The 27,375-nt window shown below is 39.5% G+C and overlaps 1 protein-coding gene across 1 annotated transcript in view; it reads right to left on the bottom strand.

The window, feature by feature from the left end:
• TBX15 (T-box transcription factor 15) overlaps positions 1 to 27,375 on the bottom strand; it is a 96,093-nt gene that overhangs the window by 38,653 nt on the left and 30,065 nt on the right. Inside the window, exon 2 of the mRNA XM_005026306.5 lies at positions 60 to 273. Coding sequence (XP_005026363.4) covers positions 60 to 273 — 214 coding nt within the window. The remainder of the gene's footprint in view (positions 1 to 59; positions 274 to 27,375) is intronic.

Here is a 27,375-nt window from a genome sequence, read left to right as displayed (position 1 = left end):
AAAAGTTTTTTTTTTACTTTTTTTTTTTTTTAATCTAGACAGAAAGCCAGATATCTTACCTGCCTGCTTTCGTGATAATCATCTCTGTCCCAATGTCATGAAATCTTTTCCACAGGTCAGCACACTGCAGTTCTACCTGGATCTCTTCCATGGATGAAGGTGGAGGAGGCTGAGGACCTGTTCCACCAGATGTAAGGTCAGAATGGGAGCCAAATGAACAGGATGTCCTTTCTGCCAACACCTCTGTGTCTGACCCAGTGCTCTGCTCTGAGTCTGTAAAATAAACATACCAGGTAAGATACTGTGGTTCTACCTACTGTAAGTAGAAAAGGGAGGGAAGAGGAAAGCAAGTAAAGGAAGTGCTAAAGAATAGTACAATTGGCTTTGGTGTGTATATATATATATAGATAGATAGATAGATGTATATGGTTTGTTGTGATTTATGAGCTGATTTTTGTCTTTGGGTTTCCAATATGACATCTGGCATTTTTATAAAGTTTTAGAAACAGCTGAAAAAAGACCCTCAACATAAAATATAAATAGCAACAAACACCACCACAATGCCAGGAACAGAGCACAAAATATAGACGTGAAAAAAAAAATGAAAAAAAATAATAATTCAACCATAGTTTTAATCCAACATTAAATTGTCTCACTGGAAAGCTATATTCCATGTAACTGAACATCCTCCCACACTACTATTGAAGAATTGGTTATGTTTAAATATTTTTCCCCTTTTAATACTCTTGTCATCAAAAATAATGAGCATTTTGTATTTTGCTATTTGGCAATACCATTTTGGAAATGTGTTTTATTTGCTTTTATAATATTTTTTTGGAAAAATTACATTTCCTGGGAAAATAACCATGCAGCATTTGGTGAGGCATATGCTCTAGGCTACTGAAGGACAAAAAGGAAAGATAGTAAACATATGGAATATGTTACCAAGGAAAGTAATTGAAACAAACCACATAAAAGACCACATGAGACAACCACCTCCCTCTATGGGGGAGAAGAAGAGAATGGTTTGCTTAAAAAATAAGCAAACAAACAAAAAAAATGAGGTCAGACTAGTGTAAAAGCACAGGCGTGTTGAGCCAGGTAGCCATTTCTTTGCCAAAATCTCTCAGATACATATTTTAAATAGGTATGGTATATATATAAATATATATATGTATGTATGGTCCTAGATCTCATATGATAGGGCTATGGTGGAATTTTGCAAATAGTAATGCTACTTTGCAACAGGGTGCACACCTGAATTACATCATTATTCACAATACATTCTGCAAAGCAATGCACTTACATTTGGAATTTGAGTTTTAACAAATTGGCACCAGTATTGAATAGATGATTGACAGAGCAATAAAATGGTGTGAAGTGTGCAGTCAAATGGATCAAGAGCTCTGTAGCTTTCAAAAACAGAAACAATGCCATGGAGTGTCCTCATTGATCACCTAAACACAAGCATCACAGTGAATGAATAGAACAGCTATCATACAGAAACTTAGGAAGATAAAATGTAACAATCTATGCTACAAATGTGGTGAAATCACCCCAGACAAAATTTCTTCCATATCAAACAAGTGTCAGAGACTGTCCAGTAACCCTGAAGTCATGCAGATTGGGTCTCAGATTTACAGTGTTTCTGAGAGACAATATCTCCTGGAGCAGCTTGCACACTAGTGAAGAGAGCCACAGTTAAGAAGAAGCTGGTGAAGGTGTCACCTGCAGAACCCCAAGCCCCAACTCCTGCCATGTAGGAATGTTTTTGGAAAATTTGTACTGCTGCAATGGCACAGACATAAACTGTTTGGCTGAAGATATTTGAGAAACTTACAGCCCCGAGTACCACCAGGAAGCCTTTATCCTCTAGAGAATCCTAGGAGAATCTGACACTGCATAATGGACTTGCTTGAAGGACACTTTCAGTAAACTTTGACAAGAAGTTTCTGCATGTATAATGTAGAAATTCTATAGGACATTAGAAAGGTTTGGTATACACTGCTCTCAACCATTTTTGAATATGTGGTCCTTTATGTCTCCCACTGACATCTAAGATGGGCTGAAGCTGTAAGAAGTCCATCCCTTCTAAAGAGTAGCCAACCAAGAGAGGACTATTACATGGAGACCAGTACTCCATCCAAAACTGATATCAAAGATACAGTCTAAGATAAGATAATATGAGATAACCTGCTGGGGTTCTGTGCCCACAAGCTAGAGGATCAATCTGAGATTAAGGAGGCATTGATATTTGGTGCCTGCATAAGAAGCCCAGTGATGCAGGAGCAATGTGATACTTACCTGCTTTCTCTAGCTCAAATGATTCCTCCTCAAAGGGTTGGAGGGGATAAGCCTGAGTATGTATCACTGCACTAAGGATATTAGTTTTTGTAGTGATGGTTAATCACTCTATCCTTTAAGAAGAAGCAAGATAATACTTCTCAAATAACTCTAAGACCTTTTTGTATGATTACTCATGAAATGAATCATTAACAATTGTCTTATATCTTCTTTAAGCTCCTAAGAAAGTGAAGGTAAACTACCATGAGGGTCTGAAGAGACTGAACCTAGGGAAAAGCTTCCATTATGGAGTCCTCCTCCTGCAATGATGTACTCAACTAAGGGTTCTCATACAGAGAGACTATTTTAGGCTACACCATCTGTGCTTGGTTCAGGCACTCACAAACTCTGTATGTCCTCTGAAGTAGTATAGTAAATGGCCAACAGATGGCACCTGGCAAGATACTGTCCCAGAATCATTTCAGCATTTCCCAGACAGCCTTTCAAAATGGGCATGTGGATGGAGTCCCAGGGATCCCTGAGAATTGACTGGAATTGCATGCTGCAGAAAACTAAACATCACAGACCTAAGTCCCCTCTCACTGACTTTATGCTGATATAGCTAAACCGACTGCAGCAGTCTTAGGAGACTTTTTTGGCAATGATGGAAGTGAAAGAAGAGTCACATCCTTGAATATGAATTGTCATGTTGGCACGAGCCAATAACTGCAAAAGGAATTGCCTAATTACTAATATGTCAATATCTACCCAGCCATGCAGTGCCACACACAGGAGGGGAAAATAAAATTAAATAAAATATTAAAAAAAATAAAAACCTTTTTTGTTGTTGTTCCAAGCTTGATTATTTTCTGCCTTGAAATGTTATCTATAATTACTGCCGGATTAATGCTCAGAACAGCAAGTACCCCTCTTTACTCCAATTTTGGAAATGAAAGAGATGGAATCTCTAGGATTGCTGCTTTTAGTTCAATCTCAGTAGCTCTGTGGCTCTTAACTGGAGTCTCTATGTAAATTAGGATTCAAAATTAATGAAGAGACAGGCAGCAACATCTGTAAGTGAGCAACATGCAGAGGGGTGCAGAGTGACCCAGTCTCAATGCCTCATACTTTGTGGTGGTTGGCAGCTAGCCCAGCTCAAGCCACTCTGCTGCACTTGCAATAAAGCAAGACAGGAAGAAGATTTGAGTTTTGTTCTGACAGTCAAACTTGGAGCTTAGTTTTCTTCATGCATCAATTTCAATGGGATGCAACTTCACTAAACTCAAAGGCACTACTTCTACTTTACATTGGTGTAAGCAGGGGGGAAATAACGAATAGCCCCTGAAGTTATAAATAAATAAATAAATAAATAAATAAATAAATAAATAAATAAATAAATAAATAAATTGTCTGTGAACTCACTGAGGAACAGGTTGTGGCTGTTACTACATATTGTGTTCAACTGAAGGACAAACAGAAAAAATAAATAAATAAAAAAAATAAAAAATAAAAAATAAAAATAAAATAAAAATAAAAATAAAAATAAAAATAAAAATAAAAATAAAAATAAAAATAAAAATAAAGAAGCTTTCTATAGCTTCTTCTGGCTCCAAAGGAACAAGGGGACAAGATAATATTCCTTGACTTTCCTTAACAAAGTGCCTTGTAAAAAAGACCATATTCTGAATCTAAAGTCTAGTCATAGGGAAATGCAGAACCAACATGGACCGATTCCCTTCAGAGTTAGAAGATGACTTCTGACTGCTACCACAGGAATTCTGGTTCTCTGGTGCTGTGACAGGTTGCAAACTTGTCACTTTTGGCATATGTTAGGGAAATGGCATTTAAAATACTTCTATCATTTTCTCTTGCTAGGATACAGTACAGTCCATGAAAAAGGATGCCCCAAAGCCAAGCTCTTCCACTGATTGTAATTAGCAAAGATGGGAGTAGATGCAGCTGAGGTTTCTAAAGCTACAGTATTACACTGGACTTTCAACTGAAATATTCTCAGGTCTATATGTTCCTCATTGATTTTATGGGCATCCATGAACTTCCACCTTCTGATCTTACATACCTTTCTCTTCCAGCTCCTTCCTCTCACCTGAATGCTCAAAGAAGGACCCTTCCTGCTGCCCCATAGCTGTTGAGGTGAACATCTCCAAGCTCCTGCTGACTGAGCAGTTCACATCACTACCACTTTCATTTTCCCCTTGTTATACATCTCTTTCAAAATCTTCCATCCATTTCCATTCCTGGTGTTTTTTTTTTTATAATTTATTTATAAATATTTTTTATTCTGATGTTTCTGTCATTTATTTCTGCTCTTCTGTGGAATGATACGTAGCCAGAAGAAAACACAGACATTTTGGTCTGTGTGGAGAACAATCCTCTGATCACAGAGGAATGACAATGATCAACCCCTCCAGACTATATCACTCTCCTCAGAGGTGATACAGAGTAAAGTTTATAAAATATTGCCCCTTGTTACAGGCAGCTTGCTGGACAAACAAGCTGACCGGATAGTTTTGATTGTGGGACTTGACCTGATCTGTCAAAGAGAGACAGATTCTAGCAGGCACTGTATTTCAAGGAGCTTCAAACTATCTATTGTGACATTACTAAAAAGTTAGGGGAGAAGTCTCATAGATTTTGGAAATGTTCAAAATAACTTTCTAAGACCTGAAGCATAGCTTTCTCTCACTGCCACTGTGCTCAAGGCTGTTCCCTTTCTATTGCCCTGTTGGATGGCTTCTTGTTATCTCTTGTTACCTCACTAACCACGTATCCAGCTGGGGCAGTTTAATAGTGCTGAGCCTAGAGGAACAGAAATTTCTTGGCACTTTCAGCAACTTGGAGTCTATCAACAAGACCCTAGGGTCACTTTCAGAGCCTGCAGGGATACAGTGGCCATTGCTGAGATTATATAGGAACAGCCAGTTCAGGTTTTTCTTTCTTAATCCTTTCCCATTTCTGCTATCTCCAGATCACCCTGGGAACCGTCAGCTTATGATTTCTTTTGTTCCACAAATTCCCAGGCTTCTTTTTGGCAGATAGAAAGGAAAACACCATTCTCAAAAGCATAGTGACTCTAAGGTCAGCATCCCTGCTGAGTGTCCCAAGACAATGGCCAATAACCCCAATCAGCTTCCTGCACCAACATTATGTTCCTGGGATAAAAGCTGTCTTATACAAAGCAGTAAGCTGCTACTGACTGCCTTATTTTTACAGTTCAGCTGCCTAGTATTCCTCATGCGAATTCCCTCTATCTTCATCAGTCTGGTACAGGAGGCAAACTGGTATGTGAGACATTAAAGACATTAATTTTCTAAGCAACTTCATACTTGGATCTTCAGCAGAATTTTCTCTGCAGCTGGAACACAGCAGGGATACTGTGCCCCATATTTAACCACTAAAACAAAAAGAGTTCAGTTTAGTCCTTGACCATATCATGCAGCTCGTGCACTCAGCACATGTTTTACTCCAAGGTATCAAAGAATGTAAACTACAAGAGTGAGAACAATGGCAAAAACTTTATATACACAAAATACCACCTACCCAGAGAAGCCCAAAAGTCTTATTCTCTTTCTCTGTTTCTCTTTCTCTCTGTTTCTTTCTCTCTCTCCCTCTCTCTCTATCTCTCTCTCTCTCAGTTCCCCCCTTCCCAAATTTATGTGTAGATATCTGATGTAGATCCTGTCAGATTCCATTAGCATAAAGATTTCTCTTGAGTGGAATGTGGCAGCTGTTACAAGCTGTTAGAGTTTTTTTTTTTTTCAACTGTTTATTTTAGTTTGCAAGGTTTGTGAACATTCAGTACAACAGGTGGTCCTTCCCTCACTCCTGCAGTCAATTTTCTGGCAACCAGGATCTGCAGACTACAGAGATGGTACAAAATCCCGGACATGCAGAGCCAGAAAAAAATTGGGGGTTGACACTTTATTTCTATGAACTCAGCCGAAATATTAGAGAGCTTTGCTCTTGCAGATGCTGCTGCCACCCAACAAAGTCAGTAGCGTGGGAATTATACATACAGAAGTATGAAATTACTGGAATCTGGATACAAAATGTCACAATCCTATGGAAGTGAAAGTATAGAAACACTAAGTCTGAACAGTCCAGAAGAGTGGAGGCTGGCCTGGCCATGATATGGTGGTTGCTGGTGCAATGACTTCAGATATACAGGTGGCTTCTCCTTGATAACTAACACTTGGGTGAAAGCTAAGTGAAGCCCCCAGTAACCTCAAAGTTACACTAGAAGCTGTGCAACAGCAAAGGCAGCAGAAGCAGCAGAAGTGAAGCAGGATGGGGTTCAGCAGAACTATTCAGATTAACATGATTGCATTTTACACAGGTGGTCCAACAATAATATTTGCTGCAGACAAATGATTCTAAACCATTTCTGGGTGATTTTAACCATACGCACATGCTACACTAAGCAAATAACACAAAGATAATTCTGCAGGTGTCCTTACACATTGTCTTATCTCCCTGAATTGTTTTCCAGTCTTTCACCTCCCCTACCATATTAAATGTGCTTTCTTTGAGTAGCTAGAACTTGGAACATTTTTATTAGTGACAATACTAATTTTTTATTATGTTATTGATCACAAGTTGAAATGAATTTCAGGATTTACCGGTCTGATGGCAGTATAAACATGTCCAAACTGAGAGCACACACACACCAAGTCAAAGCTAGAAGACAGAATTATTTTTTCATTGTATGGATGGGAAACTGTGATATAGACAAATAAAGAAATCTGATGTGGTCAAAAATGAAAACAATTAAAGACAAGCTCATTCTGAAGTGAAAAGTTCCTCCGGCATTTCGACACAAAAGGTTTCTTCATCCTTCTAAATCATAATTTTAAAAGGTGTTTTCATAAGATGACCTGAGCCAGCAAAGCTTGTGAAATATACTCAAGCTGATGTCTCTCCTTACTGAAATAAAGACTGAGTATAAGGCCTGTATGACAGGGAATGATTACATATATATATGTTTATCTATGGCAAGCACTACTAGTAGAAGACTATAAAAGCAAACACAAAGACAAAAAACACAGTGGCTTTGGCTCTAAAAGCAAGTCTTGCATCAACTTGACTTTATGCTGCCAAGAACAGACTGCCTCTTCCTTGGCTTATTCCAATTAAGACTCAAAAAAGGATACAAGCCCCAACAAAGAAAAAATCACCGTGATTCACTGGTATGCTCTGACTGTTCTACTACACTCCAGCAATGCAAAACAGCTGTAAACTTGGTTTAACCAGCAAGTTAAATTGGGTTTATGGCTTCTCAGTATTGGCAAAGAAGTACAAAGCAGCTGGAGTTTACTAGTACACTTAGCCCTGGGGGTTCACCCTCTAAAGTTAATTCTTATTCCAGCCAGGAAAAGGAACATCAGTCACAGTTAAACTTTAAAGTGATTTTTAATCTCACAATCCATTGTTTTGTTTTGTTTTGTTTTGTTTGTAATTTGTTTTTGTTTTTTAGGATACAGAGATAAAGCATATTTTTCCCACATGCAGTTTAGGACCAGGCAGTCAAAAGTCCAGTTCCAGTTTCAAGCTTGATCATCTAAGGATGGAGATGTTGGTTGCTGGGCTATGAAGTCATCCTTGACAAATATAAATTCTAATTATGGAAGTGTAAGCTAGGTGACCAAGACTGTTCTGAGTAGTGTCACAGCATAGGATTTCTTTCAATACTTCTCACCCAGTCCAAAGAAATTCTCTTAAGAAAACTGCCAGCAACTCGTCAGTCTGTGCTTTAGACTGTCCATTACAAGCAAAATATCCCATTGAATGGATGTCAAAAAAGTCTGTTTTATTAACTCTCCTATCTCTGGATTGAGCTATCTTGTTTGCTTAGAAGTATTCAATAAGCATAACCTTTCTCCAGCAAAGGTTTCTGGCAATCATGTATCAGGAGAACAAACACCAGTAGGTAACGAAACTTGACCTGACATATGTTGCTGTATTACTGTATTCTAGAAAACAAAAATTAGCTTAGGTATTCAGTATCTCAGACTATCTTTGAAGAAAGCGTAATTTGAAATTTTGGTATAGAGAAACCAAAAGAATCCTAAAAGTCCCTGAGGAGATTCTCTGCAGCCGTCACTCAGTATTTCCTTAGGACAGGAAAAAAACAGCACAGCTTCACAGAAGACTGCTCAGTACCAAACATCCAGAAAGGCCATTCATAAAATGGAAAAAAAAAAAGTATGAAAATAAATAAAAGAAATACAATTCAGCTAAATCAATAGATAATATAAAAGAGCATAAAATTCAATAAAATTCAGAAGAGCACAGAGAACAGCAACTTTAAAAAAAAAATGTAAGAAATAATAGGGAGAAAGTGGGATTATTAAAAGAAGAGGGAGGTGAAATCGATGACAACTTTAATCTGGCCAAGATCCTGAACTGTATACACTACAAAGAATTTGTCTGGCCAATGTCCAAGAGTTTGTGTAAAATTAAAGAGTGAAAATGCACTTGAAAGTTAGGGAGAGCTAAAAACATGAGAGACCAGGCATTAGGTATATTATATGCTTCAGCCTGTAAACATAGAGTCATTATTCTTATAAATAAAACCATACAACAAATGTTTAGAGACCAGCCTAAACCAACATGTTGGCCCTAAATAACCACAAATTGTGCAGGAGTTTGAAACTAGATCTTAGCGCTGTGTCAGGCCCCTCCCTGATGGGAACCGGCACAAGCTCTGGGACAGCCTGTTTCTGGATTCTGTGGCTTGGACGTCTCTCTGCCAGCCAGAAAAAAAAAAAAAAAAAAAAAAAAAAAGAGAGAGAGAGAGAGACTGAGAGAAAATCATTTGTTAAAAAAAAAAAAAAATGGCTAATGGTGCCCAGTATGCTCAGGGCACCACTAGCACACAGAATTAATGCTTCAGAGGTGTCAATTCTCTCTGAGAGCAATGTGATATTGCCAAGAAATCTAAACTGACTGTGAAGTCCCCGAAGTATCAACATCTTTTTTGTAGGTATGAATATAGTACAAAAAAAAAAAAAAATGAAGACTAACATTTTAAATATATGCTAGCTGAAGGTATTTTGTGGCCTACTAACCACAGAGAAAGAGACATTACATATGTTTCCCTATACCATGGTGGTTATCATGACAGCAGTATCAGGGATCCAGCTGGCAACTTCATAATGAGAAATGTCCAATCTTTTCCTGAGTCCTACTGAGCTACTGGCACTGTCATCATACAGCAGTGAGTTCCACAGTGTAATTATGCACAGAAGAAGAGAAAGAGTCCTTTTGCACTTTAAAAATGCATTGCCTTTTTAGTTTGACTGTCCTTTTGCCCCAGTGTTATAATGAGATAAATACCACTCTATGTATTTCTTGTATTGCCTTTCAGAAGGAAATAATTAGGAAATTTCCATGGAAATGGTTCTGCAAAATGCAGCTCCATTAAGCCGAAGTTTAGAGTTTAATTTGTTTGCTTTGTGCACAATCTAGAATTTTCTTTTGGGAAAACTAATTAGCAGACTGGTTCTGTTGAACCGATGTTTGGATTTGTAATAGTGCTACAAATCATTAAACTCATTTTTTTCATCCACATGCTACATTATCCAAGCTTTCTTTCAGACCACTTATCCACCCACACACTCCTTTCTGAACCAGACTTTATTCCAGGCACTCCAGGACAATATCTGTCCTAGTGCAATTCTGATTACCCTCTACCTAAACTTCTCAACCATAATCCAATATTTCATTCATAAGGGAGTATTTCCATAGCTCTTACTATTTTAATTGTCCACTCTCTGAATCCGTTCTATTTTTATTAGATACTCACAGAGACAGGTAAATATGTGTATGGGGTTGGTTCTTAAAAATGCATTTGGCTTTTAAGTTAGTGACCTGCCACTGGCTCACATAGCAGAAATTATAGTATTTTCATCGTACTTTATAGGGATATTTCTTGCAACCTAGCATTCTGTTCACTGTTTTCATCACTTCCTCAGAGTGACCAGATGTTTTCACTGAACTATTCACAATGAGCTTGGGTTATCTTTTACAAGTGATAAACATATTCTTCCTGATGTTTAAGAACTTCTTAATGATTAAATTGATGCAGAGATAAGCAGAAAGACAGATACAAGCAGCATATTAACAGCAGCCATAGTTGGTAGAAGACAGGTAAAGGGATGCCAAAAGTGACCTTGGGGTAAGAGAGGGCAGATGAGTTGACTTCCATACTGTGCAATTTGACCAGTCAAAATAATCCCATGCAATTCTGGGCAGTGCATACAGAGGCAACAATTGAGACAACATGAGAGCCAAGATGTGGCTCCATTTAGCAACCAAAATGTAAAGAAACCCTGTAGCTAGAGACTGCCCTTTCATGTACAGCAGAGGAAGGAGGCACTGAGTTACATTCCTCCTCAGTCCAACAGACAGGCAAGAAGAGGAAGGGAGAGGGAACAGATAAACACAGGCTTCATGCCCATGCCCAGAATGCCAGACAATACTTCAGAGGTGACCCAAAAGCAAGTGTAATCTGTTCCCCAATAGAGCCACAGCGCAACAAGGTCATGGCTGAGAGAGACTTCAGGCCTGCCACAGCTCCACTGCACCAAAAGCTTGGAGGCGAAGAGAAAGGAAATAAAGTTTCTTGCACTGCTCAAGTAGAAAACAAGGTGAAGTTTCATCTCTCCCATCTGAGCACCTTGTGAGGTAGCACAAAACACATCAACCATACTCAGAGATTATCATCTCCCAGTCAAGCCTTCGGTGGGCAACTATCCTTCTCAAAACACAGGGGACAATCAGGATGGAGTACTGCATGGTTTTTGAGTACTTTGCTCATAAAAAAAAAAAAAAAAAGTGGGAAAAACAACAACAACAACAAAATGTTAAGAACACAGGCAGAATAAGTTTTAGGGACTAAACATATTTCTTTTCATAGGAAACAATTTAAGGAATTAAATGTCCAAAATAAAGATGGCTTATAAATGATTGCCACACATAAATACATAAATACCAAAGGGGCAAAGAAAGACCAAGACTTTTTTTAAGAGGCTATAATCATATTGGGAGTGTATGCCTACACTAATATTTCAATTCAGATCAGGAGAATGTTTTTGAAGCCAATTTCATGATCATTCCCAGTCACTACTCTTCAGTTCACATTATGGAGTAGTCTTGGAGCAGATGATATTAGTTCTTCATGGGTGAATCTAAACAAAAAGAGGTCCTTCAAAAGCACCCAAAGCATCTAATGCTAATTTGCACCCTGTCTACAAAAACAATTAGAAACAGTATAAATTAACCCTCCTCAAAAGTCATACTGCACGGATATCAAGTCTTGAACACCAAGCATTTCACCCTGCAGATCTACTCCTCTCTGTCTGCATGGGCTGTTAATGCAGATATTGCTAGTAACTGAGTTCTGTAGAAGACCAATATTCTAAAATCCCATAGCTTCTATGTAGTTCCATGGGGAAGTAGCAGCACAAAATTCATGTTTTATCCTGGAGAATAAGTTCATGCAGTCTTTCCTTTTCCTTTAACATCCGTGCTCCTTGGATGTGTATTTGTGGCTTGGCTTTTTCTCTTTTCTTTTACTGTCTTCAACCCAAACTCCCTAAGTCACATCCTGACATACTCTGCCAACCGCAGTCCCACACATCAAAACCCCTACATGCAGTCAAACTTACTGATTCCAGGAAGTGCACACTGCTGTACTTTGTTGACTTCCACTGAGCCACCCTGATTTACGCCTGCTGAAGTTATGGTCCCGAGAGTAATAACACCTACACTGCACAGTTGTCCCCCATGTGTATATGCTATTATCCCTACAACAGATGCACTATCATGCATGCATACACATATCCCAACATCTGGCAGTCACAAGCTAGCTGTAATAACTCCATGAACTCCATTCATCTTTACAAAACTCACAAACACTTCATCTATATGTGCACTAAAGAGGTGCATAACCTCTTCCACTTCACTGGAAGAAGTATGTGCTCTTAACCTGGCATTCGCAGTCACACATGCAGAAATACAACCAAGCACTTGCACTTAGTCTTGAAGCACACGTTTAATCTTTCTGAATAACATGGTATGAATGGCTCTTGACATAAACACTTCACAGATGTTGCACATAATGTACATACATATATACCTCTTTATTTCTCAGCCATACCTGTACATGTGCTTACATGACCTTACCTTCTATGAGGCTCACATTTCCACTTTCTGGCTAGAAGTCATGTCAGAATAAAACTGATAAAAGGAAATGAAGAATCTCTTGCAAACATCCAGATACAAATTAACTTAAAAACATCCCACTGCTTAACACTAAAACTGGTATTTTCATTATTCAGAATTTCTGGATGTTGAAAATTTCCAATCTGTTTTACTTTGCGTCTCCCATCCAAATCTAACCTAAATGATATATTCAGGGAGAATGTGGGCAAAATTTTCTGGTAGTTTGGGTTAGTATTTTATTAAAAATACTTTAATTCAGAATACCTTTGCCTGCTTAGATGTAAATTCTCTGGACTGGAAACAATGGGATGTTCCCCTGTGATGTTCTCAATAAACTCTAAGTTACAGCAAAATAGGCTGGAAAGCACACAGTCTGGAAGCAATGAAGTTGTGAAGGTCTCAGGTTTGCCCAATTTCCCCACCACCAATGTCAATGCATAATAACCTATTGGCTTCTGTGACCTCAGATAGTATCCTTTATGGATGTCACAAACAGGGATAGTAATTTTCTGTGTGTGTGAATAGCCACACAATTTCAACCATGCAGAACTAAACTGTTTCAGAACCCATTCTTTTAAAACCTTTAAAAGCATGTACTACACTTTGAAAATTATATGCATATTTTGAGTTTATTGAGTTTTTTCCCAACCATCTTCTCTCTAAAAAAGTTAATCTTTTTTTCACAGTGGGAATAGCTGGCTGTATCTTGCTGCAGATGAGAAGAAATATGCATTTTACTGATTTATTTTTTCTGAATACAGCTGAGAAAATGAGGATGAAGTTTTCATGTGGAAAGTAAAAATTCAAAATTCTCAAAATGTTTTACGTCAACTACAGATAATAAAATAAATATTCCATTTATTATTTTTTTTTTGAAGAAAACAACAAGAATTTCTGTCTTCATTAACTTCTACTTCAGCCTTCAAGGCTTGAGTTTAAAGTAATGAAGTTTCCAGGCCTCAAGTCTACAAAGGTCCTTTCCAGCTAAATGAATGTAGTCCAATATAACAGCAACTTCTCAGTATTCTAGGCATCTTGGAATATCAGCTCTGAATTATGTGATTTATTCCACATATCTCACTGTGCTGTTATCTATGAAAATTAAGGGTAGGTTTAATGATAATTTCAATGACTATTTCACTAATTAAGAGATATCCAGATAATGCACTGATTTTGCAGTTTTCTTGCACCTTTCAAAATTCCCTGTTTGGCCTTTGGCCTCACTCTGCAGTCCAGCATTAGAGCTTGCACACTGAGAAACTCATCCTGTGCTTAGTTTCCTGTCACACCCCCCCCAAAAAAAAAAAAAATTCAAAATATTTCACTAATTTAAAATAATAAGCCCAGAGGTGGAACAATAACCATGGATACTAACACACCAAGAATCCTGATATCTACCAATCCTATGAGTGCTTGTTACCATTTAACATATTCATTTTGAAAGATCTTAATGAAAAAAGCATGGTTTTCTGATATGCAGATGATCCCTCAAATCCTTGCCAGGTGTTGCTGTAGATTTGTCTTATTGGTCAGCTCAAAAGTGTCTCAGAAGAGCAAAGAGGAAAAGGAGAGTTTTAACTGCCACTGAGGTTTCATTATTAGTGGAGTATAAGTGCACAGGCAGCCAATTACTGCATCTCTTTTCAGGCCTCTAAACATATTATTTCATCACTCAATTTATTGTCTCTGCTGTTCTTGTGCATCCTCCCATGTCCTCCTTATCACTGAAATGCTGTCATCTGTGTCTCAAAAGTCCTTTTTAGCCCTTTCTCCCCTAATGCATGCAGTGGTTGGAGAGAAGCACTAAACTACAATTTGAGATCCACCAGTTTTCATGGAGAAGAGAGAAGGAAAAGACAGTCTCAAAACAATGTACTTTCCTCCCCATCTCATCACCTTCTCTTCAATCATACTTCCACCACCTTCTTCTTGTGTGGTAAAATTTGATGTGAAAAGCAGCCCAAGCTTGTCTCTAATGCTGCTGAGCTTGACCATGTGGCTACAGGAGGAGGTAGCAATTTCCTTTCCTAGTGCAGTCACGAAGCCCCACAGTGATGCTTCAAAGCAAATCTGTGACCCACCACTTCCACCCCGAAGCCCAGTGGGGTCTGAGAAGCAGCTGGGCTGCTCTTCGGTGAAATGCGTTATGGAAGGCAGGGAAAGAGAGGGAGGGAATGGAGGAAAACAAGGATAAAACAGAAGTTAAACAAATGTACAGAGTAAGAAAGGAGAAGGAAGAGGTTGGGGTTAGGATAGTTTATTGGAATTGGCTTGTTGACACTGAATGATGTAAAGCTTAAAGAAAGGATAGTTCAGAAACCATTGCAACCCTGTACCTTATACCTTTTTCACAACCAGGATAATGCCCTTAATGCGATACAATTCTTTTTTCCCCCTTTCTATGGTGTTTATCAGACAGTCTTGTTTTTTATTGCTGCTGCAGGTCTGACTTGTTCAAGCAGATCAGATCATTTTCTGCTTTGTATGTCAGGTAAGAAGGGACCGTGCAACCAATCTCAGCAGCTGGCTTGCCTACTTCCATTTTATGTCAGAGGAACATAAGAACAAAATAGTGAAATGTGGGGTTATTTCAATAGGTTTCCCTTTGTTGTAGGAAGTACACAGATCCTGGCTGGTAGGTCTGTTCTTTGTTTAAATCTTACAGTGTTTAGGTGTAAAGAAGCCAGCACTAAAAAGCCTTTTGCCCATCTGCAAACTCCCTCTTCACCCAGCTCTGAGCAGTCAGGATGTCACAATGCTTCTCACTAGCAACATGGTGCAATGTAGATAGGTTCTACTGGGGCATGGAGGAAGCAAAAGCAACAAGAATCAACAAGCACAAACAACAGCAATAATAAAACAAAACAAAACAAAATAAAATAAATGTGGCTGGCTGAAATTAGATGGTTATTTTCATGGCTGCATCTCAAGGTGTCTTTGCAAAATGCCAGGTTTGCAGCCACAGGTATCTTTTTGCTGCTAAAAACAAGTCAGGATATTTAGAGAAAGGTAAACTAATGCACTTTGTCTACCTCCTACTTGGAAAGTAGGAGCAAGAAGTTTCCTCCAGAATGCAGCAAAGCAAATACAATGTTACATCCCTTCTCTGTATGATTTCCTCTGCAACTGGGGCAAAAGCCACACAACACTATTACAGCAAGTATTTTACATAAAGATAGCTCAACTTCCTTTTATGTGTCTTATTGTAACAATGTGCTTTTCTTGCAGGGAAGACAGAGCTGGAGAATAACGGACTCCACTGGTTACTGCGTGGGAGGAATCGAGAAGGTCACATTCATGAGACATACTTTGTGTAATAGTTCTGGTGTTTCTAAATTGAGAGGTATCACCAGATGGCCATGGCCATGGAGGCTTTTGTATTACTTAGGTAGCAAGCATGATGAAGGTTTTTGTCTGTTTGTTTTTGTTGTTCTTGTTTGGTTTGGTTTAGTTGGTTGTTTTGTTTTGTTTTTCTTGAGTAAAGGAGACCTTATACTGAATGGAAATCACAAAAATTCGGTAAGAACCTTCCATGCAGAGAAATCCCTCAGAGCACAAAGCAAGTATATTGCTAGAGCAAACTGAGGTGCCCTTCCCATTTCCATCCATCCCTGCATTCATCTACCCTCACACCCTCAAAAATTGCACAGCCCAGGTCTCTTCTTCCAGCAGCAAGCAGCCATTCTGCACTTTCCTGCCCTGAGGGAGGTGGCAGAGCACTCCCCACTCCTTGACATATCCAGCACACATTGTCCCCCTCAGTGAAACCTGAGCCACAGTGATCCCCTCCTTTGTGCATAAAGGCTGACATAAAGAGCTTTCCCACACCCCAGGAAAGACGATGGTCCTCTCTGCAAGTAGCATGGGACACAATGCTCCCTCTTCCACTTCATGCTGCAGCACACCCCTACACAACCAGCCAGTAATGGCATCATGCTGTTCCCATGGTACCATGCACCTAAACACATCATGCAGCAATAAAAGCTGTCAGCTGAACACAGAAAGAAAAGGAGAATGTATACCAGAGAGTGCTACAAAACAGCTGCTCCTGCCATTCAATAAAGGCATTAGTTATTTGCTGATTTGCAAGGCTCTCCCTCGTTTATGAAACTCATACAAAAACTTCAAAGTCCTGCTCAACAGACTTCAGCAAGTCCACACAAAGCTTTGTTCTGAGGTCCACCACAAGCTTGCTTCTTACCTCTCTGCCTTGATACCCAGTAGGTGTCTCAGTACTATCAAGAAGGAACCACGGAGAAACTTAGTAGGAAAAGGTATATTGGTATATTAAAAATTCACCCTAAGAATTTGCTCTCTGAAACTTTTCAGTGGCATAGTTTACATAGTTTACTACCTCATGAAATTATCATGTGAACAGCTTTCTGTAGGCTCCGCATCTGTTGCAGAGCAATTTTGGCCCTGGTAGGAGCTCCTTTATAAGTGTCTACCTGGAACCAGGCAACTGAGAAGCACACAGAAAAAGAGCATCTCCACTTCAGAGGATGAGACTGGCTAACCGTTTTGCGAAATAGGAGGAGAAACTGAAACTCATCAAAGTCCTCATAAAGAGGGACTAGTGTGCATGTAGGAAATGTTACTCCCTTTGAGCTGGGCTTTATACAGATTCTGATGTGCTGATTTAAGACCCTGCAACCCATTAGCTACATCCTAAAGGCCTACTGATGCTAACATTCTATCTTCAAAACTGAGACTAGCTTTCTAGAAAGAATTCGACCAAACCAAAGCTGAGATCTTAACAGCCTACCAAACATGGTCTTTCATTTTGTCTGCATAACCGACAGAATCCTCTTCAGGTCCAAATACTGTTTGCCACATCCATAACCTTAAATGGACACTGCACATATGCAAATGTGCACAACATTCACATATTTATGGGGAAAAGAAGGAAGGAAGGAAGGAAGGAAGGAAGGAAGGAAGGAAGGAAGGAAGGAAGGAAGGAAGGAAGGAAGGAAGGAAGGAAGGAAGGAAGGAAGGAAGGAAGGAAGGGGGCAAAAGCTAATAATTACTGCATTAATATTACACTTTTTTTTTTTTTTTAAACATAAATATACATTTCTATGAAACTCATGAGGATGGAAAGAGTAGAAGGGCCTAAAATCAAAATGTTTATACTTAAACACACTTTTATATAAGTCTTAGGACAAAATGGATGTGAGAGCATTACATAAGAAGGATGTTGCTACATTTATATGCATGGACCAATACTACTTTCTGCAATAACCTAAGAACAAATCTGCTAGTAGAAGATAGTAGGCATCAACTTTTTAGTTTCTATCCCTGGTCTAGTACTTAATGCCAAAATAAGTAAGCATAATAATGTCCTGTTGAGGTTGCCAGTCAAGAGTTCAAAGGAAACCTCTAGATTTAAAAAAAAAAACAAAAAAACTCAGGTCTACTGTCTGAGCTGATTCGGTTGCTTTTCACAATGCCATAAGACTCGAGAAAAGTCATGTGTAAGTCAAATTGCAGAGGAGAGTACACAATGTTAATGGTTATTAGATAAGAAGATAGTTAAATGAAAATAACCCCCTCATCTGTAATTCTCATTCTAGAAGACTGCATGAAAAAAAAAAAAAAAAAAAAAAGAGAGACTGAATATTGCTAAGATACCTCAATTTATGTCCAACTCCGACAGGTGCCCACCCTGCCTGTGAGATATGTGTTGAGCCATTACCAGAGGTTACTCATAGCTAGAGGTGTGAGACCCAGGCTCATAAGGAGTGCTGGAGTTTCCTCTGGGTTTCCTGCATAGTAAATTTCTTTGCAAGGCTCTAAGCAGTATTTTCTCTTCGACTTCGTTTCTTTAAAAAAAAAAAAAAAAAAAAAAACATACAGTCAGTAACTTTTCTATGCATTGTGAAACTTATGCTGAATGAGCAAAATCTGTGCCTTTTTTAATAATAAATGCATAAGTTTTGTTAGTTTTGGCATTTTGCTTATTACAAAATCATTTTTCCGGTGACCTAACACAGTCTTGCCACAGTTACATTTGTTTACAACACCACTGCAAGGATAAGCTTCCATTTGTCATCTGATCCCGTTGCTGCATCACGTCTCTTCACTCTACTCCCCTTTTCTATAACTCCATACCAATATGAAAAATCTTCACCTCTCAAGGACCTACTCAACCTTTTCTGTCCTCACTCTATATCCACAGAAGCCATTAAATGACTCAATGCCAGCATTTATTTCCAGCATGCTATGGGTCTCAGAAAGCATGTCTAGGCCTATTTTTAAAACACATTTTGCACAGGGGAAGAAACATTTGCACAGCCAGGTCATCACTCACCCTTCAGCTCTTCCTTCAGACTTGACTACACCATAAGGACTTGAAACCCATGAGATTAGTTACAGTACTACTGTGCTCACGACGATCACCTACTGAACTGATCAGTGTCATCTAATGGGGCAAATCCTCTGGCATAACAATACCACTTGTAATTATATTCTAAAGTTATCTCAGCACAGTCCTACACACAGCCATGCTTACACCAGAACAACTGTGTCTTTTTTTGGCCTAGTTTACTTGTCATTTCCATAAACACACATGTATGCAAGCAAGTGTAAGTGCATAAGATCAGCTGGAAAAAAAAAGTAATCACCTCATCTCACCAGTTGACAAGTGACACAGTGATTCTGGGGTCACACTGTAGTGCACAGGCACCAGGGGGCAGAGCTGAGACCAAGCTTTAAGATTTGACTCTTATTTCCTGCCTTTCATGCCCGTTTCCCTGTAAACTGATGTAAAACCACTATTTTCTTGCAGGAGGTAATTTATTTAAAAGATGAGAATAAATTCCGAGTTGCCTCGAGTAAGTCAGGAGATGCTCCACAGACTTCAGCATCCTTTTGTGTTTTTCCCGCTCTCTCTTTACACAGGACTGCACAGAGGAACTTGGGAATAGAGCAGTAACTCCAAACACGAAAACCTTACTGCAGTGAATACTTCTTCTGTCCCATCCCCAAACACTGACCCACTGAATGAGTCCTGTAGACTGCCGATGAAAGGACTGTGTACTACTATTTCACACTCACAGCAAGAGTGGCACAGCACTCGACTTCAGAGGAACTAGAGTATGTGTACCTCCACCTATAAAATGTTTGTTTAACTGCTATATTCAGCTGCTGGAGTAGAGCAAAGCAGCCTTCATGCCGCTTAGCACCTGACCTACTGTTTTTCTGATTTTGTTATATATCTTTAACAGTATCATTGCTATTTCACACTTTATTTCTTTCACAATTCTTACACTGTCTGTGCACTCCTGGTGATTTACTGCTTGTGATTTCCTCCCATTTATTTATGCACTCAAATACTCCACAGCTTTTTATTTCAAAGGTTTGCAGGGCACTCAAATGAATCTGGCAGAAATGTACAGCTCTTGAGAAAAAAATTCATACAAATCAACCATACAGGCCAACACAGTCTGCCTAAGAATGAACAGAGCTTTCAAACTTTATAGGCAACATGTTTGCCTTGATAGTGCAAACCACGAGGAAGCAAAAACCCCTGTAGAAACACAGGCTGTTTTAGTGCAGGTTCCAGTAAGTGCTTTAATTTCTGCATACGACTTAGAGCAATTCCACGCAGAATTTGTCACAGAGAAGTATTATATTCTGGCTTCTTCAATGAGCTCAAGCAGTTTCATACTTATTTTAGCCCACCATTGGTTTGAGAGGACTTCCACTAGGGCTTCACATTCCCAAGCAGCGAAACAGACACATTTACTTCCACGCAGTGACCTTAAACCCCAGTCAGGACTATTTCTTTGTGCCTGTGCCAAGAGTGTCCTGAAGAAGTCCACGCTGAATCACACTTACCAGAATTGCTCAAATCTGAGCCATTCCCTCACAGGGGGCTATGATTAATTCACAGCTGCTACCTCCCAAGTAACAGTAAATCTATTAACATTAACCATCATCCAGACTGCTTTCCTGTGTAAACTCAAAACCTTCTCACAGAAGGCAGAGTTAGGCTTGTTGACAACACATGGGGACTTGCACAAACCTTCTCAATGCTTGCAGCATCACTATCAGCATTACAGGAGATAGAGCTGCCATATATTCACACAGCAGCTTCACCTTGTTAATGCTGGCACCAACTCAATACCTTTTGCATCCATACATTTTCAGGATGTCCTGCCCTGCACAGGACTCTCCTGGGTGTGAAAACAAAACAGGATCCAAAGGGAAAATGATCTGAAGGCCACAGTTGGCAGGAGGAGCCTGGGTAGTAGATCCTCCTCCCAGCCTGTGTCCCTTCACACTCTTCCCCAATCTCTTGCAATAAGCAACAGCAAGTGGCAGCTGCTGATGCTGCCTAAGGCTGCAGGCTACCTGAGCACTCAGCAAAGAAATGAGATGGGAAGTTTACTTGCTCTGCTCCTAAAGTCAGAGCATCTGGCAGGGACCGTTACAGGAGAAGCACAGGTGAATTTTAGGTCCAACACAATTACAGTCTCAGTTAACATAACCTTCAGACTTCCTAAACTGAATGTTCCATTTTGATATTTAATACCTTAAAAACCTGTTCCTTACAGCCATGTGACTCTCTCCTTGGAGCACTGTTTAAATGAAGCAAACAAAGTATGATAAGGACAATAAGGGCAAGGAAAATACAAAGAGAAAAAGGGTGGAAGAAACAAGATGGGGGGGGGGGGGGGGGGGGGGGGAGGAAGGGAAAGAAAAACAAAGAAAAACAAAAAAAAAAAAACGAAAAGACATAATTAAAGAAAGGAATAGAGAAAAAGTAAAGCAAAAAGAGAAAATCTGCCCACACATACACAAAATAATTCAATAACTGCAGACTTGCTAACCAACAAATTGAATCACTGAAAACATTCTCAAGAATTTCCTATGTGGCTTGGAAGCCAAGTTAAACAAATTAGGAGCCACCTCTCCCGCACAGGGAAGACTACAATACTTTCTATTTACTGAAATTAAGACTTTGACTACAGGTTTCACTAAGAGATCTGTTGGCTTGCACACACACACACACACACACACACACACACACAAAATAAATGAATAAATAAATAATCTCTTAAGACCTTCCTGAGTCTAGAGGTTTTCAGAGGAAATGGGTAGAAACACAGCAGATGGCACAGAAGTAAGAAAGAGGAAAAAGCACAAGAGACTGGAAGAAAGCTACAGATATCAGGGGAAGAAGCCACTAGAAGAAGAAAATAAAGTGAAATCTCTACAGAAAAATATTACAGAAGCTTAGCTCAAACAAGGAAGAAAAATAAACATAAAGACATGAAAATGACCTTAGAAAGACATATAAACGTGAAGACATAACATAAAGAGGGAATAAACTATGGAAGCTCAAATTTAGAAATGACTGACACTGCTAGATAGATTGAACAGCTTCCCAGAGTTCCCCAAGTATAATTTCTATGCTTTCATGAGATTCCCACGTTGCACAATACATGCAATGACGATAGGGTGGACATAAAGCCACATATGCTGGATTATGGAGGAAATGTATGAAACTCCTCTAATCTCAAATCTTAACCCACCGCTGTATTTCTCTGTATACATTTAACTCAGTGTGAAGTAGTCCGGTTCTCTTCTGAATCATAACAGTTATATCTGTCAATTTTGGTGGCATTTTTCCTTATTTTCAGTGACAGTAGAGATTTATAATCGTTCTCCATCGTGCTGTCTTTTTGCACAGGTCATAGCTCAGTTACAGAGACAGCAAACCAAAGGAGAAAAGCTCTCCAGTGTAATATCCAGTCTCAAGTTAGCAGGCTGTTGCAGAGAACCTACAAAGCCAAGACTTTAGCTACTGTCCTGTGGAAGCTCAGGTAGAAGCAGTTATGGATTTATTTGGAACATACACAAAGTAAATGTGCAAGAGAACAAATGACAGCATGAAACCACTGCCATACCATTGGTCTGAAAGCATTGGATGCTGGATATTGTGCCTTCCCCTTCTGCAATCTCTGTGCCCAGAAGAAAAACTATGAGGAACAATTCAGAAGAGTTCCCTCATGGTCCCTGCATGGGAGCCCATTGGCACCATGCTGGCACCCAGAACTGACCTCTGCTATGCTGAACATGGACAGGTTGAGGGACTACCAGGAGAAGGCTTGTCTGAGACCCATGGTCCTGAAGAATCTTTCTCTTGAAGAGAAGCCTGTAACCACACTGCCTTACCAGGCTTCATAATTGCCCCAGACATCTTCATGTTGCACCAGTTGGGAACTCTCATTAGAAGTGTTTAGGAGCATTTGCAAAATGAGGTAGTGACTGAAATTTCCAGGATGCATCAAATGATCTCTTTATCCAAGCACCTTCAGCATGGTGCAGAAGCATGCAACCATGAACTGCAGTGGCCTTGCTTACCCCACGTAGCTACCCATATAACACAGTACCAAAATAACTTCAGAAGTCCTGCCCTGCCTTTGAGTGGAAAATGTGAGATATGTATCTGACATCTGATTTCTTCTTTAGCTTTTCACTAAGCTTGGGGAAGAATTAGGCAGGGATCAGGTGACATTTCTCCTGCAGTCCCTCCTCCTGCTGCCTGGAGAGGAAGGTGGAGATGGACCATGACACAAAGTTGGTGGACCATGACACAAAGTTCCTGTCATCAAGCAAGATAAGAAGCTGGCTGGTCGTCTGCTGTCCAACCGCAAAGATTTGTGCATGTGTGAAGTGGATTTTATTCTTGCAATTGCAACAACACTTTTCCTGGTGGGAAAGCAATCTCTCTCACTTCCCTCATAACAGAAGCTCTCCTGCAGCAGTAGTAGGAAGATACAAAAACACTTCTTTTTTTTTTTTTTAAGAAAAATAAATTAGACTAAGAAAAGATCTGGTTCTCCACAAAATAGAGGTATTTGAACCCAGTGCTCCTCGAATTACAACAGACTGGTAATTTTAGCACACATTTTTGTTTATTTGTTTGCTTATTTGCAGAGGTAAAATTTATAAGCTGCAGTTCTGCCCTCTGACTAAGAATCACTCTGAAATGGCCTTCATGGCATAACCACAGAAGTAAACAACAGTTCAGAAAGTACCAAGTCATTACTCCCCAATTCCTGTAAAAACCTGTATGCAAGCATAATCTTGAGATAAACAGACAGTCCTCTCTGTAAGGGTACACTGACGTAACCCAAAGTCTGAAGAAAAGCACTTCCTTTGCCATTAGCAGTAAAATTCAGCATTTCAGTGCCATTCTCTGTCATTTCTTCAGAGTTCCCAAAGCAGAGAGCCGAGAGAATCCAGCAACTCCTCCTATGGAGCAGGCAGGCACAGGTCAGCCCAAAGGCGATCTCCTGTACTGCTGCCTTATTTTTATTTGAGTTAGTGAGGGTTTTTTTTAGCATGAGATTCAACGGAACTGAAAATATCTCATAGCACAAACTCTGCAGCATGCTGTGAGTAATTTACAGCTGCCAAAACCATCTAAATCAAATCCCATGAGGGATTCTTCTTTCTTCAACCCATGCACGTTAGAAAACAAAAATGGCCAGCAGCCATCCTCCTCCTCTTTCGCTGAGCAGATTCCTGCAGCTGGAGCAATGTCATTAGAAGCAAGGCGTAGTTTAGCAACACAATTTTTCTTTTTCTTTTCTTTTTTTTTTTTTTTCTTACCAAAGGAAGGGAGAATTTGAGAGGTGAAGTATGTGGTCTAAATTCTCAGTATTGAACAGTATCTTGGCTATACAATTATTTGCAATTGCAATTCATCCAACTGCATGCAAAGTCAGCTCAGACCTAAGTTAGGATTTAATGTCTAACCGGTGTTCTGTCTGTACATTGTGTGTGATTGTGTTCAATTAGAACAAGGTTTTAATGCAAACAATGAGAAATATATAAAACACAATGCAACTCAAATAAGCACATGAAGCATTTCAGGTGCTCCAAAATAACCCACAGGCAGCTTCAGAAAATGTGCGCCTTGATTTATTGATTGAGGAAGTTGTTTCTAAGGAGGATTTTTGCCCTCATTTTTCAATTTTCAGTTTCCAAAGGGAAACCTCAGGACTATGTATGAAGGCTAGTGCATGTAAGGTGGGGAGTTCACCTTCCATAAAATTCTGGATAACATCCGGGTGAAAACCAGGAGAAGAGACAAAATACTGGAAGAATTCCTTGACCATACAGAAGATAGATACAGCAGATATTATCTAGGCTGACAAAATGCTGGCTGAGGTAGGTTACCAAATGAAAATAACAAACCAAAGCAGAAAAGCAGCAAGAAGAAACAATGCAATGAGAGGCATCAGGAATAAAAATTTGATTTCAGAATGACTTGGTGAACCACAAATGTCACGCTTCATGACTTGAGGGCAAAATTCCCCACCCAGTGCCATCACTGAGCTTGCTCAGTGCAAAAGGAGCCCAAGAGGAGACGTGCACAATCCGGCTCTGCGTGGGGTCCTGTGGCAGAGCAGACAAAGGTGGCAAGGAGAACAAACAGGGACTCTGCCAGCAGGGCCTCCTCAGATGCTGCTTGCTAGAAAAGGGGCTGTGGGGACTCAGAGGAGAAGCTTCACAGTAGTTCCCAGGGTTTCTTCCCTTCATTTCTCCCCACCCACTGCTCAGGCCAGGTGCTAAATATGGATTTAAGCCCCTGTACAACTTCTTTACAGCAGTTATTCCAAATAGCTTGTACTCCTAATTAAAGTTATTTTGTGCATGCTGACAAAAAAAATATTCTGTTCTGAAAATCTACATGAGCACTATGTTGCACAGCCTGGCTCTCAACACTTACTTTCCTATTTTTCCAACATCATGCTCCTTTCCCCAGCTACAGCGTGGTGGGGCAGGCTCTCCCTTGTATTCTTCCTTTTCTGGAGGGCAGAAGGATTTTGGCCTCAATCTCTACTCTGTCTTGGAAGACTGGAGCAGTGACTTGGTCCTGCAGAGCAACTTGTGACAGTTTGCTTACACTTTGTGTTCCCCACAGATGCTGCTGCCAGTGAGAAGATACCCATTCCTCTTCCAATGCATGTTGTGAATGGACAGTGAGAGATGTTGGCCAACTTTATGTGGGGATTGAGTCCCATAACCAGGTCCTGTTGTCAAACTTTTTTTTTTTTGGAGGAGGGGGGCCGGGGGGGGGGGGGGGGGGGGAGGATGTTGTTTCTGTTATTGTAGTTGTTGTTTTTTTATTTTGTTTTAAGAAGCTTTTCATTGTCTTTGGAATCCCTCAAGCCAAAAGCAATTTACTCCAGAATTCTTGGTACCACCACCCGCATAGCTTGTGGTAAAAGTTCATATACTCACAAGGTTCTATTCAGGGATATTTTCAGTGCACCAGAAAATGAAAAACAATTTAATAGATGAGGAAAAAATTAGCAACATATTAGCTAAAACTGACATGCAGTTTAGATACATCAGCAACTATTGGTATAGTTAGCACAGAACACATTTCCAGTTCAGGTTTAGTTTTGCTCTGTAATTTACTCTTACGTAGTCGATATGACCCAAATCATGCCTTCTTAATGCTTTTCTCATACAGGAGGAATTTTGCTCTGCCATCTTCTCAACCCCTTTTCTCCGTTATATTTTTGGCTACATTATTTTTTGTACCCCTCTATATGAAGTGTATGATACTTTTTTTGTTATTTTTTCAGCATGAAAATTCTGTACATGTTAATTACAGTGATTTTCATGCCTCTGATCCTTCATCAGAACAGTAAAATGCACTTTCAATAGAAGGGCTTTCTGATGAGTGTCTCATGTATCCTCCTCCCTCCAGTCTCAATGCATTCTGAGGAGGTTTTTATCTTGCCTGTATTAGCCCCTCTTTTATCACCAGAAGTTTGCCTGGATGTGATCTGTACTTGAAGAATCCCTCCTTTGGCTTTAGAAAGGATTTATTAGAAACAATCATATAACTAACATTAATAGACAAGGCAAAATTAAACTTTACAGAGAACTCTCCAACATATGTAAAGAGTATTCTATTTCCCTTTACCTTAAATCTACTCCTTATTTTTTAAACCAACCTCAAGAAACCTGATTTAAACTGGAAATATATATATATATATTTATGCTGCTTTAAAACTTATCATCTTTACAAGAAAGCCTCTGCAAGGGAGTGTCTATACAAAGACATTGAGGGAAGTTATACAGAACTAAATGAAGTTGTTAATTTAAAAGGAATTTGCTGAACTTCATTAAGCCATTTATGGGGCTGAGAATTAAGATGACCTTGATCTGATTTTACCTGCTGTATCTCTAAAGACAATTTACATGAGATTTCCATGTAAATTAGTTAATATATTAAAAAATAAACCCCAAAACTGTACTACAAGCACACTACTTTAACCATGACTATTTCAAAGAATTCTTAAATCCTGTCACCTCTTGTGGTGATTACAACTAATTATGAACTAAATGCATGGGATGCAGAAAGAAGGAAGACAGGTCAAAGAAGAAGACTGCAAGGTGGTAAGCTGCCAAAACAGGTCATTTCATCCATAACTCACTCCTTGCCGAGGTCACAAGGATCTTTGGAAATGCAACAGCAGGGAGGGATTTCCAAACAGAATCACTTGATGTTCTGATGGTCCCCATGAAGTCAATGAATTCCATAAATTGGGCTACCACTTCCACTGTATTTCCCATGTACCAATCCCTTTGGGCATGCATCGTGCCTGCATGATTTCTCTACAGAAGGCATCAGACTTAGTCCGGCCATGCATCACATTAAATCCACGTCTAGGTTTTTGTGCCTGCTGTCCCACACTCCTGACATTTGGATATCCAACTTTTTTCCTGATCTTTCTTGCTGTCTTTTGCCCTGCTTGTTGTCCACTGTTACTCACTCTGGCAGACTTGGGAACCTTATAGTTTTCTTGGTAGTGT

This window comes from Anas platyrhynchos, chromosome 1 (genome assembly GCF_047663525.1).
Source record: "Anas platyrhynchos isolate ZD024472 breed Pekin duck chromosome 1, IASCAAS_PekinDuck_T2T, whole genome shotgun sequence".
Taxonomy (NCBI): domain Eukaryota; kingdom Metazoa; phylum Chordata; class Aves; order Anseriformes; family Anatidae; genus Anas; species Anas platyrhynchos.
Note: the sequence above shows the minus strand (reverse complement) of the source record. Positions and strands in the feature narration are given on the sequence as shown.